The sequence below is a fragment of the Pelecanus crispus genome, chromosome W (genome assembly GCF_030463565.1).
Source record: "Pelecanus crispus isolate bPelCri1 chromosome W, bPelCri1.pri, whole genome shotgun sequence".
In the NCBI taxonomy this organism is placed as follows: Eukaryota; Metazoa; Chordata; class Aves; order Pelecaniformes; family Pelecanidae; genus Pelecanus; species Pelecanus crispus.
The window spans coordinates 7903324-7929994 of NC_134675.1; the positions used below are offsets into that span (position 1 = coordinate 7903324).

The 26671-nt window shown below is 42.0% G+C and overlaps 1 protein-coding gene across 1 annotated transcript in view; it reads right to left on the reverse strand.

Moving 5' to 3' along the window:
• LOC142596490 (potassium/sodium hyperpolarization-activated cyclic nucleotide-gated channel 1-like) overlaps nucleotides 1-26671 on the reverse strand; it is a 221175-nt gene that overhangs the window by 14560 nt on the left and 179944 nt on the right. The window contains exon 6 of the mRNA XM_075725613.1: nucleotides 10256-10496. Coding sequence (XP_075581728.1) covers nucleotides 10256-10496 — 241 coding nt within the window. The remainder of the gene's footprint in view (nucleotides 1-10255; nucleotides 10497-26671) is intronic.

Sequence of the window (26671 nt, forward strand, 5' to 3'; positions counted from 1 at the left end):
ACCCAATCTTAAACCACCTTCCCCCCACCCCTCCCTTCTTCCTAGGCTCAACTTCACTCCCGATTTTCTCTACCTCCTCCCCCCAAGCAGCACAGGGGGATGGGGAATGGGTGTTGCGATCAGTTCATCATGCATTGTCTCTGCTGCTCCTTCCTCCTCAGGGGAGGACTCCTCACACTCTTCCCCTGCTCTAGTGTGGGGTCCCACCCATGGGAGACAGTCCTGCATGAACTTCTCCAGCATGGGTCCTTCCCACAGGCTACAGTTCTTCACGAACTGCCCCAGCGTGGGTCCCTTCCACGGGGTGCAGCCCTTCAGGAGCAGACTGCTCCAGCGTAGGTCCCCTGCAGGGTCACAAGTCCTGCCAGCAAACCTGCTCCAGCGTGGGCTCCTCTCTCTCCATGGGTCCACAGGTCCTGCCAGGAGCCTGCTCCAGCGTGGGCTTCCCACAGGGTCACAGCCTCCTTTGGGCACATCCACCTGCTCCGGCGTGGGGTCCTCCCCGGGCTGCAGATTGGATATCTGCTCCACTGTTAACCTCCATGGGCTGCAGGGGCACAGCCTGCCTCACCATGTTCTTCACCAGGGGCTGCAGGGGAATCTCTGCTGTGGTGCCTGGAGCACCTCCTCCCCCTCCTTCTTCACTGACCTTGGTGTCTGCAAAGTTGTTCCTCTCACATATTCTCACTCCTCACTCCAGCTGCAGTTTGTGTCCCGTGCCTTTTTTTTTTGTTTCCCCTTCTTAAATATGTTATCACAGAGGTGCTACCACTGTCGCTGATTGGCTTGGCCTTGGCCAGCGACGGGTCCATCTTGGAGCCAGCTGGCATTGACTCTATTGGACATAGGGGAGGCTTCTAGCAGCTTCTCACAGAAGCCACCCCTGTAGCCCCGCCTGCTACCAAAACCTTGCCACACAAACCCAAGACAGCAGACAAGACAGTTTGTCAGTGAGCAATAGCTGACAGTGCCTGCATGATCTCTTCATTTAAAACCTGCCAACAACAATTGTCTTAAAGTTGCTTTCAGATATCCGGGCTCATCAACCAGAGAGAGGGTTCATGAAGGAGGCCTGGATACACTGCTGAGTAGTTACTATTTTGAAGAGGGACTGAAAACAGCCAATTACAATTAAGAGTCCAAAACAACTTCCTTAAAGCCTCAGTTTCAGTCTCGTGTCATTTTTTGAACTCTTTACCTAAACCTAATTTAAATGTAACTATTTGTGATAGCTGTTGCCCTTATATAGTCATCGTATTTAAAAAAAGTTCAGTTTCTTTCACATTTTTATTGCCTGTTTCCAGTCATTTCATATTTCTGTCTCTGAAGACCCTGACACATGAGCTCTCAGCATGTTCAGTGTTTATTTTTTTAAAATTTTATTTAATTTAACAGGGCAAATAAAAGAAATAGAAAATGTGCCCTAACCAGCAAGGTTGAAATTGTCAAATTTTTAAACAGAAAAAGATTAGAAAAAGGTCAATTACATCCCTATTAATATAGCAATTAAAAATGCAGAAGTTTATCTCATTCAGTAAGCTAGAGACTCATGCTTACTGACTTGTGTCATTGCAAGTTAGGAACACGATTCTTGTTTGTAAATACACATCCCTCCTTACTGGATGAGGTAATTTCTCCATCATGAAGATATGTCATATATCTGAAGATAGGAAAAGAATGAAATGGGAACTGAAGAGAACATTTGCTTCTATGTTTGAGGATGACATAATGATACGGTGCAATAGCCAATAAGTAATAACAGGGATTTTAGTCTTCTTGAGGTAGGAAATGGTCAGTAGGACAAAGAAGTAGATGATAAGGAATATCAGCACCCCCCACCCATTTCATCCAGAATGTTATCCTTTGGAAACAATCACCACATTTGGAAAAAGGAGGTTTTGTCTCCAAAGCCTCTCTGAAACAAGAAGGAACTTTCAAAACAGATGAGTTGGAAGCAGCTGGAGACAGGTATCCATGATGGGAATTTCATGACCATTTTCCTGATTTAAAATATAGGTAAAAGCTGATTACGTCTTTTGCTATATTTCTTTCCATTACTCTTTTCCCTAAAGGTCTCCCTCCAAAGCCCTCATTTGCTTAACCTTTGTATATATATGTCAAATGTTTGGTAAAGTGGTCTAATTAGAGAGGTTCTATTCTTATTTTTCTCTAATACCATTTCTAATTGGCAGAGAAGTACATTTATTTCATTGGAGATAGCACAAATTTCCTGGGGGAAAAATTATTCTTCCAAAAAGAATTGCCGAACTTTCATTGACCCAAAATTTGATAGGATTTATAGAGGAATACTTAGTTTTTAAAAACAAAGTCTGCTAACAGGTGAGCAACTTTTCATATTTATTTAGGGTTTGTCAACAAGCCTAAAAGTATGTGCCTTTCTTTACTTTGACCCAAATTTTTCTTTTATGCCACCTACCTATAAGAAGCCCATATCTTGAAACAACTCATGTTCTTATCAGTCCATTTCCTTGAATAAGGCTTAATACACTACTTGATAGCAGCACTGAGAAAAGCAGTGTTATAATATGCTACTAATTTGGATGTTTTGAGACTTACTCAGAACAGGCCTCAATATTTCCATGTGAAATTCATTAAAACAACTTGGTAGAGCCTTTAAAATATTATCTACTGCGATATAAGTAAATGCTGATACAAAAAAAGACATTTCAGGCGTATATTAATTTTCAATGTGCATTTGGATGCAATAAGCCAATCCATTTTAGCCATTCTCTAATGACTTGTAATTTTTTACAAGACTGATATATAACAATTTTTTTAAGCCCTCATATTTCCTGTAAAGTTAATACTGATACACTATTAAGCATATTTCAATGTAATATGCTTTATATATATTGACAGTATAATTTAATTCTTTTCAGAAAGGTTGTTAGTCATAATTACTTTTACATCAAGACAGACAGACAGATATACATGGTTAGAATACAATTGCCTTTATAAAAAGTGGCATGCTATCTGCCCAGACATTTTATGTTCCATCCTGACCTGTCTTGTCTTTTCTCTGTCTGAAGGTACTGCAAATAGCTGTGGCCAAGTTTTCATGACTAGAGCAAACAGAGGCAGCAACATATCTTACATCCTGCCTATTTTCTCTTGTTAACTCAAATTCTCCTGAGAAAGCTCTGATAGAAGAGAACAGATAGAAGAGAAGCTTAGAATCATTATATAAAATAGAAATGCAAGTCCTTATTTTATCTTCAATGCTATTTATAACAGAGCATCCATATATTTTTATTCTACTTTAATGAAGTGTTCTTTCTACCAAGAAAGACTAAGACAGTCAATTTATTATCTTTTAAAACCTCATAATTTGGATGATATTAATTTAATTTTCACATTAAAAATTTAAGCTTAGATTCTAAGATAATATGCCTAAGTACAGATTCAGCTATAATACTGGCTGGGTCAAAGTCCAAAAGTGACTTTGTTCCATTCATTTATGCCTACTTTTGTTCAGATGGATGCCTGTTCCCTTTTGAAAAAAGCCACTTAGTTCCTTATGTATTCAGTGTTATGCTCTTGTCATCTTGAGTTTGGCAAACAATAACAGTTACAAATTAGACTATTTAACTTGAATTTAAGTGGACTGTAAAAATATTGTACTTCATTTTTTTCCATTAAATTATTAAACAAATGATCAGAGACTGTCAGTTCTGAATTAAATATTTAGATTAAATATTTAATCTAAACTCAAATATTCAGCTTAAATTCTACTGTGTAAAAGTGAAGGTACTTGCAAAATCATCTTCTGGTTTATCTGTGTTGGTCACTTCAGATTTCCAAGCTACACTGATGTGACATTTTGCTTGTGTCTACTATAGACACTTTTAGGTATAAAGACTAAATTTAAAATTATTTATATTATTCATGAACTCACAGAATTATAATTATAATTTGGTTTGAAGACTATGTTATTTAAATACCAGGAATTATTATTAGCATTATTATTATTATTAACATCATTAAATATACATTTTAGTTTTTGCTAATAAAATTCGTGAAACCAAATCCACTTCTACCTTCTAGCATCACAAAGTAAGTTATTTTCTTTCTAACTTCTTTAAAAGTCTCTTAGACTTTTAAAAAGAATAAATAGCAAGAAGTTCTTCTCACTGCATAGTATTTTCTATATAAAATATGGTGTCAAAAGAACAACATAATGCAGAACAAGGAATTATGCTATACCATGAGGAAATTGTATCCTCAAAATGGCAGACTAGTCTGTATCAAAAAGACATTTCATTTTTAGGACCTCTTGCAGACAATACTTTTAGAAAAATGGTTTATACTGTTCACCTGAAAAGTAATTTATGAATGAGTTGGTAAGGAGATCTGGAGATCCTGCTCCCTTAAAGCATCTAATTGTGTACTTGCCATTAAGAATGTGAATAATCACACCTCAGGGAGGCTCCTTATAATTAAATATGTATTTCAGTGTGGTGCTGGATTAGAGTATGAATACTGAGAGACTTAATTCACCACTACCTTGAATAAGAAGTAGCCATATGCAGTGTTTTTGCAAAATGTAAAACTGTATCATATCATATTGTCCAGGTATAAATTACAAGGTGTAAAGCAGTGAGCAGACAGGCACTTTAACAGCATTTTCTCTACTTATAATCAATATTATACTGCAAATCCTTAAAAGCAGACCATCAAAACCTAGAGTGTACCAGAAAAAAAAAAGTGGCAAAATATAAAGTGACTCAACATTTCCATGGTATTATTTTCCAATGCACTGGTCTAAAATATACTGACAGTTGCTGTTCAGAAATGGGGAAAAGCTCCATCAATAATAGGTAGGTCAAAGTAGTACTATCTAACTGTCCTACAAGCTGAAGCAAATGCAAGATGCAATTTATTAGAATTTCAAGTGTGTAAGGATAACTGTTAAAACAGTATTAAATAATTTAGGCAAAATAAAATGTTTAAAAATCTAAAGTATACCATGAAATACATGTATTAAAAAATAAAGGGAGGAAAAGGCCTTTCCAGAAGGGAAGGAGAACTTGCAGACCCAGAGCTTATTATGATGACTAAAGGAGCCCTAAGAGCCACACGTGGAACCAATTGAGTAAGAGTAAGGGAATTGTTGGAAAGGACTCCTTTTACTAAAACCAACTTCTCTTTAGTTTATTATACTCCTGCATGTTTGATGTTGTTAATAATCATGAGACATTTTGAATCACCAACATATATAATATTATGGAGTGATTCTGATATCATTTACTCCAGCAAAAATCAGAATTTCCTCGTATCAGTGGTATTACACCAGTTTATACCAATGCATATTGGTATAATGTAAATTAGATTAGTATTAGGTTCATTAGAGACTTTATTACTTCTGCTCTGTAAAGCCTCAGTAAATGATGAACTATGCTTCTGTCCTGGTTTTGGCTGGGATAGAGTTAGTTTTCTTCCTAGTAGCTGGCATAGTGCTGTGTTTTGGATTTAGTAGGAGAAGAATGCTGATAACACGCTGATGGTTTAGTTGTTGCTAAGTACTGCTTATGCTAGTCAAGGACTTTTCAGCTTCCCATGCTCTGCCAGGTGCACAAGAAGCTGGGAGGGGGCACAGTATAGAAACTGGGGGGGGGTGGCTGGGAGGCAGCAATCGCTGCTTGTGAACTGTCTGAGTATCGGTCGGTGGGTGGTGAGCAATTGCATTGTGCATCACTTGCTTTGTATACTATTATTATTATTATCATTATTATATTGTTATTATGATCATTACTATTTTACTTTATTTGAACTATTAAACTGTTCTTATCTCAACCCAGGAGTGTTTCTCACTCTTACTCCTCCGATTCTCTCCCTCATCCCATCGGGGCAGGGGGAGTGAGTGAGCGGCTGCATGGTGCTTAGTTGCTGGCTGGGGCTAAACCACGACAAATATATAAGCAAAAGACTCATATTCTTGTGCTTCATCTGTAAAGACTTCAAAATCTTTGCTTTTGTCATGGTTATAATTTTCATTGAGGGCACCCTTGTTTCCCCTTGTATGAAAACTGTGTCAGTCTCAGTGGGAGAAGTTCCATTCTCTTTTATTTGTAAAGAGAAAAGACATATTTACTGCTTTGCCGAAAGTAGCAGCAATCCCATTCCTAATAATGGGGAAGTGGAAGATATTTTAGAAAACGGGGTAAAGTGAAGGAAGACATCAAAAATCCATAGATGCTTAGGAAAAATGAGTATTGTGGTATTTCCTCAAAAATAACAAGATATGGTCCTGAAGAATCCTATGAAAGCAGCTATGGAATATTAATATCCTGGAATTCTCCACTGGTAACTGTGGCTTACATAATTTCCCTGATCTAGAAATGAATATATAACTGAGCATTATAGTGAAAATTAGCATCATGTATTCTTCATTGCCTAATTCCCTTTATAAAAACTCACACAAGCGCATCATGTAAGAACAGGGATTCTAAGTTAAGGCAATAAAAAGTTACTGTTTTCTTTAAATATCAGGAAGAAGAAAGAAAAGGAAAGAAAAGGAAAATGGATTGTCCTGAATATTTATGAAACAATCCTTCCACTGATCCATGTCTGTTCAAGACATAATTTATGGCACTCTTTAAAACATTTCCTCTGTGGTCATTACTGAAAGGATTGAAAGAACATAGTCAACCTCAAATCATACTTTTTTCTGAACATATTTATATATCTATTTTGTTACTCCAGTAATTGGGGGACATTGTTTTTTGGTATGTTGAATGCAGATCTGAGGGAGTGTAGACTGGTCAGTATTTCTCAGTTGCTCCCTTACATATTTTGTATATTCTGTCGAAGGGGAAGTGGGGGCAAGGGTAGGAGGGTACATGGTCTATGGAAAAGGATAGTACCAGAAATTACTTTCAAATTCATACTAGTACTTGGAGTAGATATATAGGATGATAATATCCTTCAATTAGGATATTGAAGGACAAAAAACTTGTTGGGATCAAAATTAGCATCCTACACACTGCTGGGCTAAGTAATGCTCCTGCACACACAGTTCAAGAAAGATTTATGAACACACGTGAAGGTTAAGGGATAGGATGCTCTTCCCACAGGAATACCAACAAACAAACCACAGTATCTCTGTGGCTACTGTCTTGTACTTACTCCTTCCCTCCAGAAAGGAGAAACCAGTGAGCACAGATGAGGAAAGAGGCGGACAGTAATTAAGCCCAGATCTACGGAGGGCTCTCTAGAGTCACCACTCTGCACCTCTCTCAAAAATCAACGTAAAGCAGAGGTGAAATGTAGCCTGATCAATCAATTCCATTGATGGTTATCCAGGTACATTCTTTTTTAGAATTTCTAAGCAATTGTAAGGTTTATCTAGTTTCATGTGCGACTTATAACACCCAGATCCATAGGGAAGCCTATTTTTTAATTAAGAACAAAGATCAGGCAAGAGAATTTAAATGTTCAGCAGCATCTCAGTCTTCAAACCTCCAGCTATTTCCTCTCTTTATTACTGCAACTTTTGGTTTTCCAGGCTCTCACTCTCCCAGCAGTGTCCATTCAAGCCTCTCCCAAATACTGGTGACACTGCTTTGGCTCTTGTTAAATCACGACTTTCACACTAACCTCCAGTTCTCCAACAACTCCAGGATGTCAGAAGTTTTCTATTAATGCAATGTTGTCAATACCCAAACATTTTAAATATTGTAAGTTTGATAAATGTTTTCCAAATCCAAGGTAGGATGTCAGTGAAACCCTCCATGAGTTCTCAAGGCAAGCCTGCATCTCCAGGGATGACTCCTGAATCTCCCCAGAGCCAGGGCCCCTGGGAAACGCAAACTCTGGGACATACCTGATATCCAACAGTTAGTATCTCTGAGCTGGGACTGTGAACTTCCAATTCATAAGACATTTTAAAATTTAAAAAAGATCCATATAGGTATGGCACACCCCTCCCACCTGTGTGTCCTTCCCTTGCTTGTGAGAGCACAAGTGTTGATATTGATTTATTGGGTCACAACTGGGAACTATACAGTTGAAGTTATAAGCTGAAGCTTCTTAAACAGTATCTCAGCCTCAGATTTTGCATGTCTCCATTAGGCAAAAAAAGGGGTTATTGGTCTTAGGATTTGAACACAGGCTTATTCTTCCAGCTTGTTATCATTCCACTGTGCAGCATTTCTTGTGCCTGCTTTGGTCAGGAAGCTTTACTCAGATTAGGATATACATTTCAGGGAAAGAACATCTCCAGAGAGAAAAGAATATTAGAATGTTTTTTTCTGCTTTGACAAACCAAACCTTTTCGATTCACAGTTATCTGATGTGCAGCTTGTTTCCTCTCTTTTCAGCTGCAGTCAAATAGGTATTTCTTCTCCAGGGTCTGAAACCCACTTCTGGGAATTCACAATGCTCTATGGTATTCTGTTAAAACAGATCTGAATCACACCACTTTGGATCTCAGGGCACTTCCTTTCTCAGGTTCTTTCTCCTCCTCTCCTCTCCTCTCCTCTCCTCTCCTCTCCTCTCCTCTCCTCTCCTCTCCTCTCCTCTCCTCTCCTCTCCTTGTTACATCAAGCAGCAGCTATTATCTCCCATTTGCCCCAGCAGCTGTTAGGGTTTGGATGCATTTGCCCCCCATTTTTGCACCCCTTGTGCAATCCCAGCTACGGTTTGGATGAACAAAACTGCTTTGGTATGCAGTGTAATAAGTTCTTGTGGTGTCTGGATATTGAAAATAGCTTATTTTTTGTCTGCATTCCTCCTAAGAAGGGTAGCAGATGAACAGGATGAGCTAAGTAGTTGTTTGCACTGCAACAACAGGCTGACAGTTATGTAAAATACTTTCATGTGCAATCTCTGATCCTCTGTTGGTTCAGAGGAGTATTATGGCCAGATTCAGCACACAGGCTCTTGCAAACTCATTTTCATAAACTAGGGCACTGCTAAACATAGAGAAGACCAGGACCACGGTCGCTCTGTTTCTTCATCCTCAGCATTTACCTTTTCTTTCTCCTTAATCTCCTGTCTTCAGCATTTACAGTTTAAGCCCGTGGGATAAGCACAAGACTTCTTTACTGAAGTGCTTCTACAAATACTGGTACAAATCACCTTGCAGAGGCTACTGCAGAGTGACAAGGCCTGCTGGCCAGATCAGTAGGAGTTGCTTTAGCGTATTATTCTAAAATGGGATTAGTTGAGTAACTCTATAGCCCAATTCAAACACAGCCCAATTCAGTTTTCTAAGCTTCCCACTTCTGCATACCAGCTAAATGCCACTGATTAGGCTTTCAATTGAACATTTTCTGAAAGGCTTTTGACTCAGTTCTGGAATAATTCATGGGATTCAACAGAAAATTAATACAATAACCAACTAACTGTAACCATCATGGGCAGCAGTGGTACATGTAAATGTTCAATCAGCTTCTGGAAAACAGCCTTGCTACTGCTCACAGAAGCAGACACCTACTCTATTGCACAAAGACAATATACAGTCACAAGGAACAATATTTTCATATCGGTCAATTATTATATGTAAAAAAAAAAGATTGTTTTAATCCAAATATAAAAATTCAGATGCCTTCATCTAAATAAAAACCTATTTTTCATTAGGATTACCAGATGAATTTAATTTGGATTAAAATTCATGTCTGTTTTTTATTAATATACACATGTTTATTAGAGAGCTATCTAGTCAAATAGGGAGTCCAGTTTCTCATAGTATATACTGGAAGGATAAACGTTGCTCTGTGCTAAAATTCAGTAAAAAAGCACTAATAACAGCCTGAAATATTCATGAAGAATACCAAAATATCCCATATAAATAGTGGTCTTTTATCCACTGTCTAATTTTGTAATTCTTACAGTGATTTTTAACTTTTAGAAGTACTTTACATTTATGACTCAAAATTTGTATCCCTTTTTAAAGAAGATGAATCCTGCTTATTTTACCTTTAAATAGCTATAAAATTACTGTGCAAATTATTATATTTTTATTGAAGTACTGTCTGTTAAATAACAGTGCTCAATTCAAAATAACTTGAAAATTCAGGAAGGTCATTCTGTATCTTCAATAGCTATCCTTGCAACAGTAAGCAGAATCTGAATGTCTTATTCAGAAATATTTTGTGCACTCTTCACTGCAATTGGAATTGTCTAGGCAAAAGACACTCAGTAGACTTATTCTGATGTCTATATGTCTGATATCTGAACATGGTTTATTCTAGTGCATTCACTCCAATGTTATAATTAATTTTTTCCTACTCACCCCCAAAGTAAGAGCCATCTGTCAGCTTCAGCTCCTTGTTGGATTTGGTGATGACACCAGCAACACCATGCTGAATGAAATACATCTTTTTACCCACAGCCCCTTCTCGGATAATGTAATCACCAGGTTGGAACACCTCAAATCGCAGTTTGCTTAGCATGGCAGTCACAAAATTTGGGTCTGCATTAGCAAAAAGAGGCATTGTAGCAACCAGCTTCCGACAATTGAAGTTGACAATCTCCTAAATGGGAAGGAAACATAATGATAATAATGATCAGCAAATATATACATTATGATGGGCATTGAGAAAAGACTTTCTACTTTCTTCACAAATAAGTTCTTTATGCTCTTATTGGACTTTTCTGTGTTTCTTTCTGTGCCTTTTTTTTTAATCTTTTCATTACATTTTCATCTGTTTCTACTGAAGTAATTGAAACAAGAGTGCAATACTGATTTGTATTACTGAGGTCAAAGGTTGTCTTCTTCGGGTGATTTTTCACGTTATTTATTATTTCCCTTGGCTTTTAAGGGAAAAAAGATGACAGAAAGATAAAAAATTAAATAGGAATTACACTGGATGACAACAAGATTAGCTGCTGCAATAACTGTATTAAGTGATAAAACTCATGCAAGCAGAAAGTTTAGCCCTGTGTTTTCAAATATTAGACCAGTAACATCTTTCTGATTGGAACAACTGCAGTGGTAATAAAAATGCACATTATAGTTAGCTGCAGGGCTAGCTGAAACCAACAGGAAAATTTCCATCCCAGAATTTAATTCATCTTATAAACACTGAGGCATACATTCCTGCCCTTCAAAAAATGCATATACAGTAGACCCTTATATGCAGAAAGCACTAATATTTTTCTAAGACTGCTACAGGCCTTAAGGGCATCTCCCACCAAGAATATTTATGTTTACAGAGCCAACTATGAACACATCTACATGAAAGTATTAGTACCAAAAAGCTATAAATGTCCTACTTGCTTTAAATAAAACAAATGAACAATTCCTATTTGGAATTTCAAGAATTCCAAATTTTTTCAAGCTAATTCTTGCAGACCTTACTTTGTTTTAGGAAAATGAACATGGTCAGTTGTCATACAGATTTAACAGTATATTGAAAAACTGGGACTAATCAGTATTAGACATGAAGAAGGGCTCAGGCAGGCACCATCTACTGAGTTAGCAACCCAAACATGACAGGAAGAGCATATATGATCATCTGTGCACAGAGAAGGAATAAAAGAAAAATACAACCAGCAGTCACCTAACTGCTTTGGAAAGCTAAATATTATTTCAGTGTCAGAGGAGCATCCCTAGCATTTCTTATACCAAGACAACCCTTTGTGATTGATGTAAAGGAGACATCCCACCTACCAGTGATCTCACCTCCTTGACTGAGGCCCCTTGCACTCCTGCTGGATGTTGCTCTTTCAACCTTCCATGCATCTGCTGTCTCATACTTACATATCTCATATCCCATGCAGCCTGCTCTCTGGGCAGCAAGTTCAGATATGCTTGTTCAGACAAATTCCTTCCTTCTCTTCCCACCCCCACCATCTGATATCCTGCTTGCAGACATGATGGGAAAGTTCAGCTAATTCCACAGTATAAGCATCAAAACCATAATGGGTTCTTCAAATCAGTCCCCTTTCATCTGGGAAGGAGGTGGGAATCTCCTTTTGAAGGGAAGCTGTTGGCTACTGAGGCAATTAAGAGGCATGGGCATGATCAAAGAGTGAAGAAACCACCACCTTTCCCAGAGAAATTACATCCTTTCAAAATAAATCCAGTGGAACTTGGAAAAATAATGTGAAGCAAAATGTCTCACCAGGTGCCTGGGAAGCAGAAAGCTGTTATCTCCAGCAATGTCTTATTTTCCATTAAAAAAAAAAAAAGAAAAAACAGGGCAAAATTACTTCCTTGTGCTACTCCTAGGATAGATCTTCTGACAATCTCACAAGAAAGTGTCATTATATAATGGCAAGTTGGAAACAGAAGTGTCTGTAACCAGAAATGGACACTGACTCTTAACAAAGAGCAGTACAGTGATTCTCTTTAACCTTGGTCTCAATAGCATCACATCTCTATACTTTATAATTTAAGAAAATAATTATTATAATTTATTATTTAATAAAATAATTATTTATACTCTATAATTTAATGCAGATTTAATTTCAGAATTATTGGGTTAAAGATAGAATGAATGAAGAGTAAGATGCTACATCTTTGAAGTCAATCACTAAACTCCAATTAAATTCAATGGGGATATGATTCCACCAAGAACATTTTATCTGAGAATTATTTATAAGTGATGGAACTAGAACAATACTCCCATCACTTTTCACTGTGCTGCCTCACTCTCCCTCACCCTCTCTGATTGCCATACTTCCCCTTCTTTTTAGCATGCCTGAAACACTGCACCATGTATGGACCCCATGGATAAGCATAAATGGGCTGAATTAAGATAGGAGGAGACTGATCCGAGATCAAGAGCAGATTTCTTCATGGTTGCATGAAACTTGAAATGTACAGGAATACATGGCAGGAATGGAAACCAGAAAAGATGGGAGGAAAAGAGCACTGAGATTTGTAATGACTGGGAGACTCCTACTTATAGAAAGGAGGAGCGATCTGGCTATGACTCCCACCCAGTGCAGGCAAAGACATGGGTGCTACTAGTGCATTACTATGGGACAATACTATCTCCTCACATGACATCAGAACCAGAGCTTAACCCCCACACACAAGCTAGTCTTGCTTATAAAAACACATGGAAAAATTTGATGCAAGGCATGGTGCTGTTTGCCTGAATCCAAAAATTAACTCAAGCAACAGCACAGCAAGGTGAGCCTACCAGGGGAGGTGTCTCACTTGACTTGCTGTTTACAAACAGAGAAGGACTCGTGGGAGATGTCGTGGTCGGAGGCCGTTTTGGGCTTAGCGACCACGATATGATAGAGTTCTCGATCCTGGGAAATGTAAAGAGGAGGGGCAGCAAAACTGTTACCATGGACTTCCGGAGGGCAGACTTTGGCCTGTTCAGGACCCTGGTTGGGAAAGTCCCTTGGGAGGCAGTCCTGAAGGGCAAAGGGGTCCAGGAAGGCTGGGCCTTCTTCAGGAAGGAAGTCTTAAGGGCGCAGGAGTGGGCTGTCCCCATGTGCCGTAAGACCAACCAGCAGGGAAGGCGACCGGCCTGTCTGAATAGGGAGCTTTTGCAGGGACTCAGGGAAAAAAGGAGAGTCTACCGCCTTTGGAAGAAGGGGCAGGCAACTCAGGAGGAGTACAGGGATCTTGTTAGGTCATTCAGGGAGGAAATTAGAAAGGCAAAAGCCCAGCTAGAACTCAATCTGGCCACTGTTGTAAAAGATAATAAAAAATGTTTTTATAAGTACATCAGCAATAAAAGGAGAGCCAAGGAGAATTTCCATCCTTTGCTGGATGCAGGGGGGAAAATTGTCACCAAGGATGAGGAAAAGGCTGAGGTACTTAATGCCTTCTTTGCCTCTGTCTTTAATAGCCAGACCAGTCATCCCCAGAGTACTCAGCCCCCTGAGCTGGAAGGCAGGGATGCGGACCAGAATGGAGCCCTCATAGTCCAGGAGGAAGCAGTTAATGACCTGCTATGCCACCTGGACGCTCACAAGTCTATGGGGCCAGATGGGATCCACCCGAGAGTACTGAGGGAGCTGGCACAGGAGCTCACCAAGCCACTTTCCATCATCTATCAGCAGTCCAGGTTAACAGGGGAGGTCCCTGATGACTGGAGGCTTGCGAATGTGATGCCCATCTACAAGAAGGGCTGGAAGGAGGCCCCGGGGAACTACAGGCCTGTCAGCCTGACCTCGGTGCCAGGGAAGGTTATGGAGCGGTTCATATTGAATACGCTCAACTGGCATGTGCAGGTCAACCTGGAATACTGTGTCCAGTTTTGGGCCCCTCAATACAAGAAAGACATTGAGGTGCTGGAGCGTGTTCAGAAAAGGGCAATGAAGCTGGGGAAGGGTCTGGAGCACAGGCCTTATGAGGAGCGGCTGAGGGAACTGGGGTTGTTTAGCCTGGAGAAGAGGAGGCTGAGGGGAGACCTTATCGCTCTCTACAACTACCTGACAGGAGGTTGTAGTGAGGTGGGTGTTGGTCTCTTCTCCCATGTAGTTAGCGATAGGATGAGAGGAAATGGGCTCAAGCTGCGCCAGGGGAGGTTTAGGTTGGATATTAGGAAAAATCTCTTCACGGAAAGGGTGGTCAAGCATTGGAACAGGCTGCCCAGAGAGGTGGTGGAGTCACCATCCCTGGAAGTGTTCAAAAAACGGGTAGACGTGGCACTCTGGGACATGGTTTAGTCTAGTCTACCCTTGATTGGTTTAGTGTGGACTTGGTAGTGTAGGTTAATGGTTGTACTGGATGATCTTAAAGGTCTTTTCCAACCTAAATGATTCTATGATTCTATGATTCTATTTACCCTTTCGTTCACCCAACTGTCCATCCATGCCTAAAATGGGCTATTTTTTTAAGGGAATTTAGCTTTAATCTTCTTTAATGTTCTGAAATGTTCTACGCCTCTTAATTTTGGTTTCCAGCTGGGAAAGGGATGAGAAGCATCAAAATGAGAACAGAGATACAGGCAATGTTTTAAGGCAGTCTGTAATTGTGAGATAGCCAGTCTAATTTCAAAAGCCTGAGAAGTCCTGATAACTCAGGCAAGTACTTACCGTTTGGGCCAGTTAACCAACCTCTATTATTTGTAGGTTTTTCCTTCTGAACTGTACTGCTGAAGAAATTTCCTGAACGGTCTTAGAAAAAAACACACTCACGGTTTATTACAGAAGGTTATATGGACTTAGTGCTGTACCATACTGCAGTTGCTATAGAGACTGTTCCCTTTTATTAACTGAATAAATAAACTGCAATTTGCAAATGTATTTAGCAATCACTATTTCACTTTTCTGTTTCGAGTAACCAAATATCTTTATTCCCATTTGTGTGTGTGTCTGTTATACTCACTAATACTAGCGTATTATACAGGGTAGATTTAGATTTCATATTAGGAAGAAATTCTTTACTGTGAGGGTGGTGAGACACTGGAACAGATTGCCCAGAGAAGTAGTGGATGCCCCCTCCCTGGAAGTGTTTGAGGCCAAGTTGGATGGGGCTTTGAGCAACCTGATCTAGTGGAAGGTGTCCCTGCCCATGGCAGGGGGGTTGGAACTAGATGATCTTTAAGGTCCCCTCCAACCCAAACCATTCTGTGATTCCATGATTCTATTTACTAAATACTATCTTGGGCTCTTAAGACCGAAGTCTTGGTTTAGTAAGGCATTTTAAATATTGAAGTTGTCCCATTATGCCAATGAGACATGTCCTGGTTTTGGCTGGGATAGAGTTAATTTTCTTCCTACTAGCGGGCATAGTGCTGTGTTTTGGATTTAGGATGAGAAGAATGCTGATAACACACTGATGGTTTAGTTGTTGCCAAGTACTGCTTATGCTAGTCAAGGACTTTTCAGCTTCCCATGCTCTGCCAGGTGCACAAGAAACTGGGAAGGGGCACAGCCAGAATAGTTGATCCAAACTGCCCAAAGGGCTATTCCATACCATATGGCGTCATGCTCAGTATAGAAACTGGGGGGAGTTGGCTGGGGAGCAGCAATCGCTGCTCGGGGACTGTCTGGGTATCGGTCGGCGGGTGGTGAGCAATTGCATTGTGCATCACTTGCTTTGTATATTATTATTACTATTATGTTGTTATTATTACTACTGCTATTTTACTTTATTTCAATTATTAAACTGTTCTTATCTCAACCCAGGAGTGTTTCTCACTCTTACTCCTCCAATTCTGTCCCCCATCCCACCGGGGCAGGGGGAGTGAGCGAGCGGCTGCGTGGTGCTTAGTTGCTGGCTGGGGCTAAACCACGACAGACTACAGATTTAAACACACGTATTGTCAAATTGTGGCAGAAAGGTGAATCCTAAGAGATGTGAAGTTTACAAAATCCTATTGGTATATATATCAGAAACTTGTGTTAATACATGGAAGAGTGACGTGAATTAGTCATCATGTTTCTTGTAGAAATGAATGAAGCACAACTCATGTTTTTCTAAAACAGTGACTAAGGAACAGGAGAAATTTCTTTTTGCTAATAATTACAAAACTTTGTCTAGTCTACTTGCTCACAGGTTAATATCTACTGTAGCATTGCTTTTCCACTGTCTTTGGAGCTTCCAGTCACTTCCTCTATCTAGTAATCTGATGATTCTGGAAATTATATTCATTCTTGTGCATTTGTACTGAAACTCCAGTGATACCACTTGCTAACACCAGTCAATCTGTGGTTCACCTTGTATGTGATCTGTGTGGCAACTGCTATTTTTTTCTACTATATCTTTAAAAAAAAACCTCAAATGCTACTTATAGCTCTTTTGAATGAAGAGTACGTCATATTCACCAAAGTCAGTGAGATTTTACCTGATTGACAGAAAAAAATGGGTTTTAGAATAGTGCAGGAAAGAGTGCTGCTGTTCTCAGGACAGTGCTTGATTCACCTGATTCCAAGGAAGAGTAGCTGTATATGAGAGAAAGCAAGCCACAAAGAAAAAGAGGAAGAGTGGCGTTTCACAAATGCAGCCTGAGTTACTGTGACTTATTAGGTAAAATATATCGATTTGGGTGATTTGTTGTGTAAAATATCTCAGTCAGAATGCAGAACAGCATGTGATGCCTGAACAATATAGTTTGTCTAACTGAAAAAAAGGGAAGGCTATAACTTGTGGATGAAGGCAGGGAGAAAAAATCTGTGTTTGAAGCTAGCAGGGGACTGACTGGGGGCTAAAACAAAGTACTGAAGCAAAGAACTAGGTGGCAGAAAAAAATCAACATGCCTTAGGAGAAATAGAAAGCTATGGCTTAGATATATATTTTTGTGTTGACTTATTTCTGATTTGCACTTGTTTGATCAAGAGCAGAACTTGAAGATAGGAATACTTCCACGGAGAGTTTATTACGAGCTCTGCAAAAGGCAAGAAATTCCTTCTGCCATCTTATCCCTCCCTCTTTGTCCCCTCCTCACTTCTCCAATCCCCTGTGTACTGTAACCCAAATGGCCAAAACAACTGACTCAGCAAGGAGGCACTTCTCAAAAGAATATGCTTTATCTATACACTATGTATATAGTTTAGCTGACACAGAAACAACAACAACCAGGAAAACAGTTATTTAAAAATCAGTGGTGATTTGTTCACTGAGTTATTTTAAGGCTCTCCGAGAGCTCTGGATCAGAAATACTGTTATCTTGTTAATTGCTAGGTTAACACTTCTTATTATGAAATAAAAGCCCATTGGCTCAAAGCGTCTCTCTATAAAATTATTAAGTGACTTTAATTAAATCTTACTGATTATACTGGATAAATCCCAGTTAGCTGAGCTTGAAATATGCATACTGAAGATATGTTCAGAGTTTTTAATGACATTCCTGTTTGCATCTAATTTGATTTGTAACTATTCAATGAAGGCCTACTCTATATTATGATATAGGATAAACAGGAAACTCCTAACTTAATCTAACACACTAAATCCAAAAATTGCTGCATTATGTATATTCAGTATCTTAAAGTAAAAAAAAAGAGCATTTATAAACAATGAAAAGATTTATTTAGGTTTCTTAGACAAATGTGTGACAGAACCCTGAATGACTGCGTGTGTATTAGAACATTTACAACGTCAGCTATTGTCCTGGTTTCAGCTGTGATAAAGTTAATTTTCTTCCTAGTAGCTGGCATAGTGCTGTGGTTTGGATTTAGGATGAGAATAATGCTGATAACACACTGATGTTTTTAGTTGTTGCTAAGTACTGCTTATGCTAGTCAAGGACTTTTCAGCTTCCCATGCTCTGCCAGGTGCACAAGAAACTGGGAGGGGGCACAGCCAGAATAGTTGATCCAAACTGCCCAAAGGGCTATTCCATACCATATGGCATCATGCTCAGTATAGAAACTGGGGGGGGTTGGCCGGAGAGCAGCGATCGCTGCTCGGGAACTGTCTGGGTATCGGTCGGCGGGTGGTAAGCAATTGCATCGTGCATCACTTGCTTTGTATATTATTATTATATTGTTATTATTATCATTACTATTTTACTTTATTTCAATTATTAAACTGTTCTTATCTCAACCCAGGAGTGTTTCTCACTCTTACTCCTCCGATTCTGTCCCCCATCCCATCAGGGTAGGGGGAGTGAGCAAGTGGCTGCGTGGTGCTTGGTTGCTGGCTGGGGCTAAACCACGACAGTTCTTTTTGGTGCCAAATTTGGGGCTCGAACGGTTTGAGATAATAACAGATTAACCAGAGTGTCTTAAGGAGTCTGTTAACAGTTGCCGGTCACGATATTAGTTCATCTGATCTGCGCCATGTTCTTCTTTTTGCAGTACACGTTAAAGCTTGGTGTTGGTTTGTGCAGTGTGCTATGCTCCGCAGTGATTAATGATATCTTGCTTGGGAGGTTACTTATCAAAACCCTGACCTTGAGCATTCTTTGGTATTTGGGTTGCATACACAAGTCATTATGGTACTTTGGGTACCACCTCATGGAGAGAATTAGCAATTGTACCTCATCCTCTGAGAGGTTTGTTGTGGAGGAAATACAGAATGGCACCTTCACTACCGTCTTCTATACTGCTTCCTCCCTCATTACAGAAACTTTTCAGTATCTTGAACACCCCTGGGCAGTTAAGATACTTCTATTGATACTTCTTGGGAATATTGTTTCGGTTTTGACAAAGGTTAGTAAGGAATCTAAGAATATTATCCAGAGATCTGCCCCAAGGCTGGAGAGTTATGAGTGGCAGGGTGTGTGGGATAGTATGGGTAAGTACCTAGGACAGTGGGCACCTCCAGTGTTTTGGAACTTCACCCCTGAACAAGTGCAGAATCCTGAAGAACTAGTAAAGTATTTGGAAAAAGTATGTTGTCACCCTGGTAGCTCCAGAGAGACACAAATCATTGCAACATGCTGGGGGCTGGCACATGCCTATCGAGCCATGGTCAACACTATTCAGTACCCTCAAGGGAAAGACAAGGTCTCTGGATCTGATGACAAAACGACAGGCACTGCAGCTACTCCAACCCCAGCCATGGGCACTGCACCTACTCAAACCCTCACCACAGGCACTGCGGCTACTCAAACCACAGCCACAGGCACTGCGGCTACTCCAACCCCAGAGACAGGCACTGTGGCTACTCAAACCCCCTCCACAAGCACTGCGGCCACTCCAACCCCCACCACAGGTCCTGCAGCCACTCCAACCCCAGTGACAGGCACCATAGCTAAACCAGAGAACCAACCCGCGCCAGTATCAGTTGCCCCTATACAGAAGAAGAAATACACGAGGAAATCAGCTCGTTTAGTAAGGGATGAAGATGAACCAGAGCCATGGGAAGAACTCATAAATGAGATGGTAACCACCCGATCCCTATCCCTGAGTGAGCTGAGAGAGATGCGAAAAGATTTCAGTCGTCATCCAGGCGAGCACATCATCACCTGGCTGCTCCGATGCTGGGATAACGGGGCCAGTAGCCTGGATTTAGAGGGTAGGGAAGCCAAGCAGCTGGGATCCCTTTCCAGGGAAGGGGGCATTGACAAAGCAATTGGAAAAGGGGCACAAACCCTCAGCCTCTGGAGGTGACTTCTGTCAAATGTGAAGGAAAGGTATCCCTTCAAGGAGGATGTTATATACCACCCAGGCAAATGGACCACCATGGAGAGAGGTATCCAGTACCTGAGGGAATTAGGCGTGCTGGAGGTGATTTATAGTGACCTGAACGATGAGCAGTTACCCAAAGATCCAGATGAAGTCAGGTGCACACGACCCATGTGGCGGAAGGTGGTACAGAGCGCACCAGCGTCGTATGCCGACTCGTTGGCAATACTGGCCTGGAAAGATGACGAGGCACCAACGGTGGATGAAGTGGCTGGCCGACTCTGGGAATGCGAAGAAAGTATCTCTTCCTCCCTACGGGCCTGTGGAAAAACTGTCTGAGAAACTGTCTGAAAAACTGTGCCAAGAGTTCCAGCAACTCAGAGAGGATCTGTCCTACTCCCCACCTGCACGGACCAGTATCTCAGCCATTAGGAGTCAATGTCCCTATGCTCAAGAGAGAGGATATAGAGGATACACGCCACAGGGCACCCTGTGGTTTTACCTGCGTGACCACGGAGAGGACATGAGGAAGTGGGATGGGAAACCTACCTCGACCCTAGAGGCATGGGTGCGTGAGTTGCAAGGAAAAACAAAAGGCGGTTCTCCCAGGAAAATTGCAGCTCCAGTTTCCAGTGAGCAGTTCCCCAGACAGAGTAAGAGGGCTAATTTTACTTCCGATCTTAATGAAGGGACTTTTAATTCATGTTTACAGGAAGTGAACAACGAATACTGTGACCAGTGTTAGAGGGGCCCTGCCTCCAGCCAGGTGGAGGAAAGGGACAACCGGGTTTACTGGACTGTGTGGATTCGATGGCCTGGAACGTCAGACCCACAGGAGTATAAGGTTCTAGTGGACACCAGTGCACAGTGTACCCTAATGCCATGAAGCTATAGAGGGGCACAACCCATTTGTATTTCTGGAGTGACAGGGGGATCCCAACAGCTCACTGTACTGGAGGCCGAAGTGAGCCTAACTGGGAATGAGTGGCAGAAGCACCCCAATGTGACTGGCCCAGACGCTCCGTGCATCCTTGGCATAGATTACCTCAGGAGAGGGTATTTCAAGGACCCAAAAGGGTACCGGTGGGCTTTTGGTATAGCTGCTTTGTAGACGGAGGAAATGAAACAGCTGTCCCCCTTACCTGGTCTCTCAGAGGACCCTTCTGTTGTGGGGTTGCTGAGGGTCGAAGAACAACAGGTGCCGATCGCTACCACAGCAGTGCACAGACGGCCATATCATAGAATCATAGAATGCTTTGGGTTGGCAGGGACCTTGAGAGATCATATAGCCCAACCCCCCTGCAGTGAGGGAGGATTGAACCCGTCACCTTGGCATTATTAGCACCATGCTCTAACCAACTGAGCTAACCAGGCTGGTCGCAGCAACCGGGACTCCCTGATTCCCATCCATAACCTGAGTCGTTGGCTGGAGAGCCAGGGAGTGATCAGCAAGACACGCTCACCCTTTCACAGTCCCATATGGCCAGTGCGAAAGTCTAATGGGGAGTGGATACTAACAGTAGACTATCCTTGTCTGAATAAAGTTACACCACCACTGAGTGCTGCCATGCCAGACATGCTAGAACTTCAATACGAACTGGAGTCAAAGGCAGCCAAGTGGTGTGCCACAACTGACATCGCTAATGCATTTTTCTCCATCCCTTTGGCAGCAGAGTGCAGACCCCAGTTTGCTTTTACCTGGAGGGGTGTTCAGTACACCTGGAACCGATTGCCCCAGGGGTGGAAGCACAGCCCCACCATTTGCCATGGACTGATCCAGACGGCACTGGAACAGGGTGAAGCTCCAGAACATCTGCAGTACATTGATGACATCATTGTGTGGGGCAACATAGCAGAAGAAGTTTTTGAGAAGGGAAAGAAAATAGTCCAAATCCTTCTGAAGGCTGGTTTTGCCATAGAACAAAGTATGGTCAAGGGACCTGCACAGGAGATCCAATTTTTAGGAATAAAATGGCAAGATGGACGTCGTCAGATCCCAATGGATGTGATCAACAAAATAACAGCTATGTCCCCACCAACTAGCAAAAAGGAAACACAAGCTTTCTTAAGCGTTGTGGGTTTTTGGAGAATGCATATTCCAAATTACAGCCAGATCGTAAGCCCTCTCTATGAAGTGACCCGGAAGAACAACGATTTCAAACGGGGCCCTGAGCAACAACAAGCCTTTGAACAAATTAAACGTGAGATAGTTCATGCAGTAGCCCCTGAGCCAGTCCGGGCAGGGCAGGATATTAAAAATGTGCTCTACACCACATCCGTGGAGAATGGCCCTACCTGGAGCCTCTGGCAGAAAGCACCAGGGGAGACTCGAGGTCGACCCCTAGGGTTTTGGAGTCGGGGATACAGAGGATCGGAAGCCCGCTCTACTCCAACTGAGAAAGAGATGTTGGCAGCATATGAAGGGGTTCGAGCTGCTTCAGAAGTGGTTGGTACTGAAGCACAGCTCCTGCTGGCACCCCGACTGCCGGTGCTGGGCTGGATGTTCAAAGGGAGGGTCCCCTCTACACATCATGCAACTGATGCTACGTGGAGTAAGTGGGTCGCACTAATCACACAACAGGCTCGAATAGGAAACCCCAGTCACCCAGGAATCTTGGAAGTGATCATGGACTGGCCAGAAGGCAAAAACTTCAGAATATCGCCAGAGGAGGAGGCGATGTGCTGAGGAGGCCCCACTGTATAATAAATTGCCAGAAAATGAGAAGCAATATGCCCTGTTCACTGATGGGTCCTGTCGTCTTGTGGGAAAGCATCGGAGGTGGAAAGCTGCTGTATGGAGTCCTATACGACAAGTCGCAGAAACTGCTGAAGGAGAATGGGAGTCGAGTCAGTTTGCAGAGGTGAAAGCCATCCAGCTGGCTTTAGATATTGCTGAAAGAGAAAAGTGGCCAGTCCTTTATCTCTGTACTGACTCATGGATGGTGGCAAATGCCCTGTGGGGGTGGCTGCAGCAATGGAAGCAGAGCAACTGGCAGCGCAGGGGCAAACCCATCTGGGCTGCTGCACTGCGGCAAGATATTGCTGTCCAGGTAGAGAACCTGGTTGTAAAAGTTCGTCAGGTAGATGCTCATGTACCCAAGAGTCGGGCCACTGAAGAACATCAAAACAACCAGCAGGTAGATCAGGCCGCTAAGATTGAAGTGGCTCAGGTGGATCTGGACTGGCAACAGAAGGGTGAATTATTTATAGCTTGGTGGGCCCATGACCCCTCAGGCCATCAAGGAAGGGATGCATCATATAGATGGGCTCGTGATCGAGGGGTGGACTTAACTATGGTCAGTATTGCACAGATTATCCATGAATGTGAAACATGTGCTGCAATCAAGCAAGCCAAGTGGTTCAAGCCCCTCTGGCATGGTGGGCAATGGCTAAAATATAAATATGGGGAGGCCTGGCAGATTGATTATATCACACTCCCACAAACCTGTCACGGCAAGCACCATGTGCTTACAGTGGTGGAACCAACCACCAGATGCCCCATGCCACTGCCCAGAGCACCATCCTGGGCCTTGAAAAGCAAGTCCTGTGGCAACATGGCACCCCAGAAGAATCGAGTCAGACAACAGGACTCATTTCGAAATAACCTCATAGACACCTGGAATACTATGTCCAGTTTTGGGCCCCTCAATACAAGAAAGACATTGAGGTGCTGGAGCGTGTTCAGAGAAGGGCAACGAAGCTGGTGAAGGGTCTGGAGAACAGGCCTTATGGGGAGCGGCTGAGGGAACTGGGGTTGTTTAGCCTAGAGAAGAGGAGGCTGAGGGGAGACCTTATTGCTCTCTACAACTACCTGAAAGGAGGTAGTAGTGAGGTGGGTGTTGGTCTCTTCTCCCAAGTAGTTAGCGATCGGACGAGAGGAAATGGGCTCAAGCTGCACCAGGGGAGGTTTAGGCTGGATATTAGGAAAAATTTCTTCACGGAAAGAGTAATCAAGCATTGGAACAGGCTGCCCAGAGAGGTGGTGGAGTCACCATCCCTGGAAGTGTTCAAAAAATGAGTAGACGTGGCACTTTGGGACATGGTTTAGTCTAGTCTACCCTTGATTGGTTTAGTGTGGACTTGGTAGTGTAGGTTAATGGTTGTACTGGATGATCTTAAAGGTCTTTTCCAACCTAAATGATTCTATGAGTCTAAAGAGCACGGCATTGAGTGGGTGTATCACATCCCTTACCATGCACCAGCCCCCGGGAAAATCGAACAATACAATGGGCTGTTAAAGCCTATCCTGAGAGCAACGGGTGGTGGGGCATTCAAGCATTCGGATACACATTTAGCATAGGCCACTTGGCTAGTTAACACTAGAAGATCTGCCAGTTTACCCACCCAATCAAAACTCTTGTGCAATGTGGAAGGAGATAAGGTCCCCATAGTACATATAAGGAACCGGCTGAGAAAACCAGTATGGTTATTCCGTCCTCAGGAAAGGGCAAACCTATTTGTGGGACTGTTTTTGCTCAGGGACCTGGGTGCATGTCGTGGTTTAGCCCCAGCCAGCAACTAAGCACCACGCAGCCGCTCGCTCACTCCCCCTACCCCGATGGGATGGGGGAGAGAATTGGAGGAGTAAGAGTGAGAAACACTCCTGGGCTGAGATAAGAACAGTTTAATAATTGAAATAAAGTAAAATAGTAATGCTAATAGTAACAGTATAATAATGATAATAATAATAATGATACACGAAGCAAGTGATGCACAATGCAATTGCTCACCACCCGCCGACCGATACCCAGACAGTTCCCGAGCAGCGATCGCTGCTCCCCGGCCAACCCCCCCCAGTTTATATACTGAGCATGACGTCATATGGTATGGAATAGCCCTTTGGTCAGTTTGGATCAACTATTCTGGCTGTGCCCCCTCCCAGTTTCTTGTGCGCCTGGCAGAGCATGGGAAGCTGAAAAAGTCCTTGACTAGCATAAGCAGTACTCAGCAACAACTACAAACATCAGCCTGTTATCAACATTCTTCTCCTACTAAATCCAAAACACAGCACTATGCCTGCTCCTAGGAAGAAAATTAACTCTATCCCAGCCGAAACCAGGACAGTGCAGTTGGTGGGTAATGTGGAAGGACAGGGAAATCCAATGTGTTCCTCAAGGTGTTTTAATCCTGGGTGAAGATAATCCATGATTTGAGTTGTATGATGGCAGTGTTACATGATGCTGTATGTCACCACTGCTGTTGCTGCCATATATCAAAGGTTTTATAGCAGGAACCTCTCGCTGCTAGCCAAACTAGAAGCAAAAGGAGAAATTCATTGCAATGTTAAAACTTATGGCCTAGTCCAAAGGGACCAGGGGTGGAGATTGTAATGGATATACCTTTAAATTGTTGTAACCCATGATTTGAGTTGCATGTTATAGGAACCACCTGAACCAATGGAGGACAAGCCTTACAAGAAGCAGTGCAAGTGCAGCAGTGACCCAATCTGAGCTGGCTTTGGTGCCCAATAACCCCACGCAACACACCACCTCTCCTGTCCTGAGTGATCACCATAACAAATGGAGCCCAAAGTCATAGACCAAATGAACTCAATGAACATTTTATGGCTATTTATGGACATTTCACAAACATTTTACAGGGGAAGGGGTGGTTAATGAGGATGTATTGGGTTGTGTGAGACCTGAGCATGATGTAAATAGTATGGAATAAGGGGTGGAGAATGTGCTGGTTTTGGCTGGGATAGAGTTAATTTTCTTCATAGTAGTTAGTATGGGGCTATGTTTTGGATTTGTGCTGGAAATAGTGTTGTTAATACAGGGATGTTTTAGTTACTGCTGAGCAGTGCTTACACAGAGTCAAGGCCTTTTCTGCTTCTCACACCACCCCACCAGCGAGTAGGTTGGAGGTGCACAAGAAGTTGGGAGGGGACAGAGTTGGGACAGCTGACCCCAGCTGACCAAAGGGATATTCCATACCATATGATGTCATGCTCAGCAATAAAACTAGGGGGGAGGTTGGCAGGGGGGCCGCTGCTTGAGGACTGTCTGGGCATCAGTCATTTGGTGGTGAGAAATTTTTTTCATTTGCATCACTTGTCTTTTTGGTTTGGTTTTTTTTTTCTCCTCTATCTGTTGTTTTTTTCCCCTCTTTTCCTTACAATTTTTAAAAAAAAATTATTAAACTGTTTTTATCTCAACCCATGAGTTTCTTTCTCACTTTTACCCTTCCGATTCTCTCCCCCATCCCAGTGGGCAGGGGGGGAGTGAGTGAGCAGCTGTGTGGTGCTTAGTTGCTGGCTGGGGTTAAACCATGACAGGGGTGTGTGCAGAGGGAACCTGATGATTAGCTCAGATTTGATGCAGAACTTGTATAGAGCTATAGATAGGTTAAATGAATCCAACCCTGCATGGCCTGGCAGAAGCAATTTAAAATCTTCCATCTCTACCGAAAATGTAACTGCCAGGAGTCTCCTGACTATCTGATTCTCAAGAAGGCTGGACAGTTATTATCAGATAAATCTACCTGTGAAAAAGGGGATATGCTTTTCAGTAAGAGTGAAATTTCTGAATTTAATTAAAAGAAACGTTTAATTCCTAACTTTCTTCAGAGAGGACATTTCCTTACGAGCAGGTAGTAGCACACCACATATAGTAACACATGGTTATTTCAGTTTGAGTGTGTAGAGCTGAGGATACCCAATTAACTACATTACCATGAGACTAATATGCCCAAATTGTGCAACTAACATAACCAGGGAGAAGA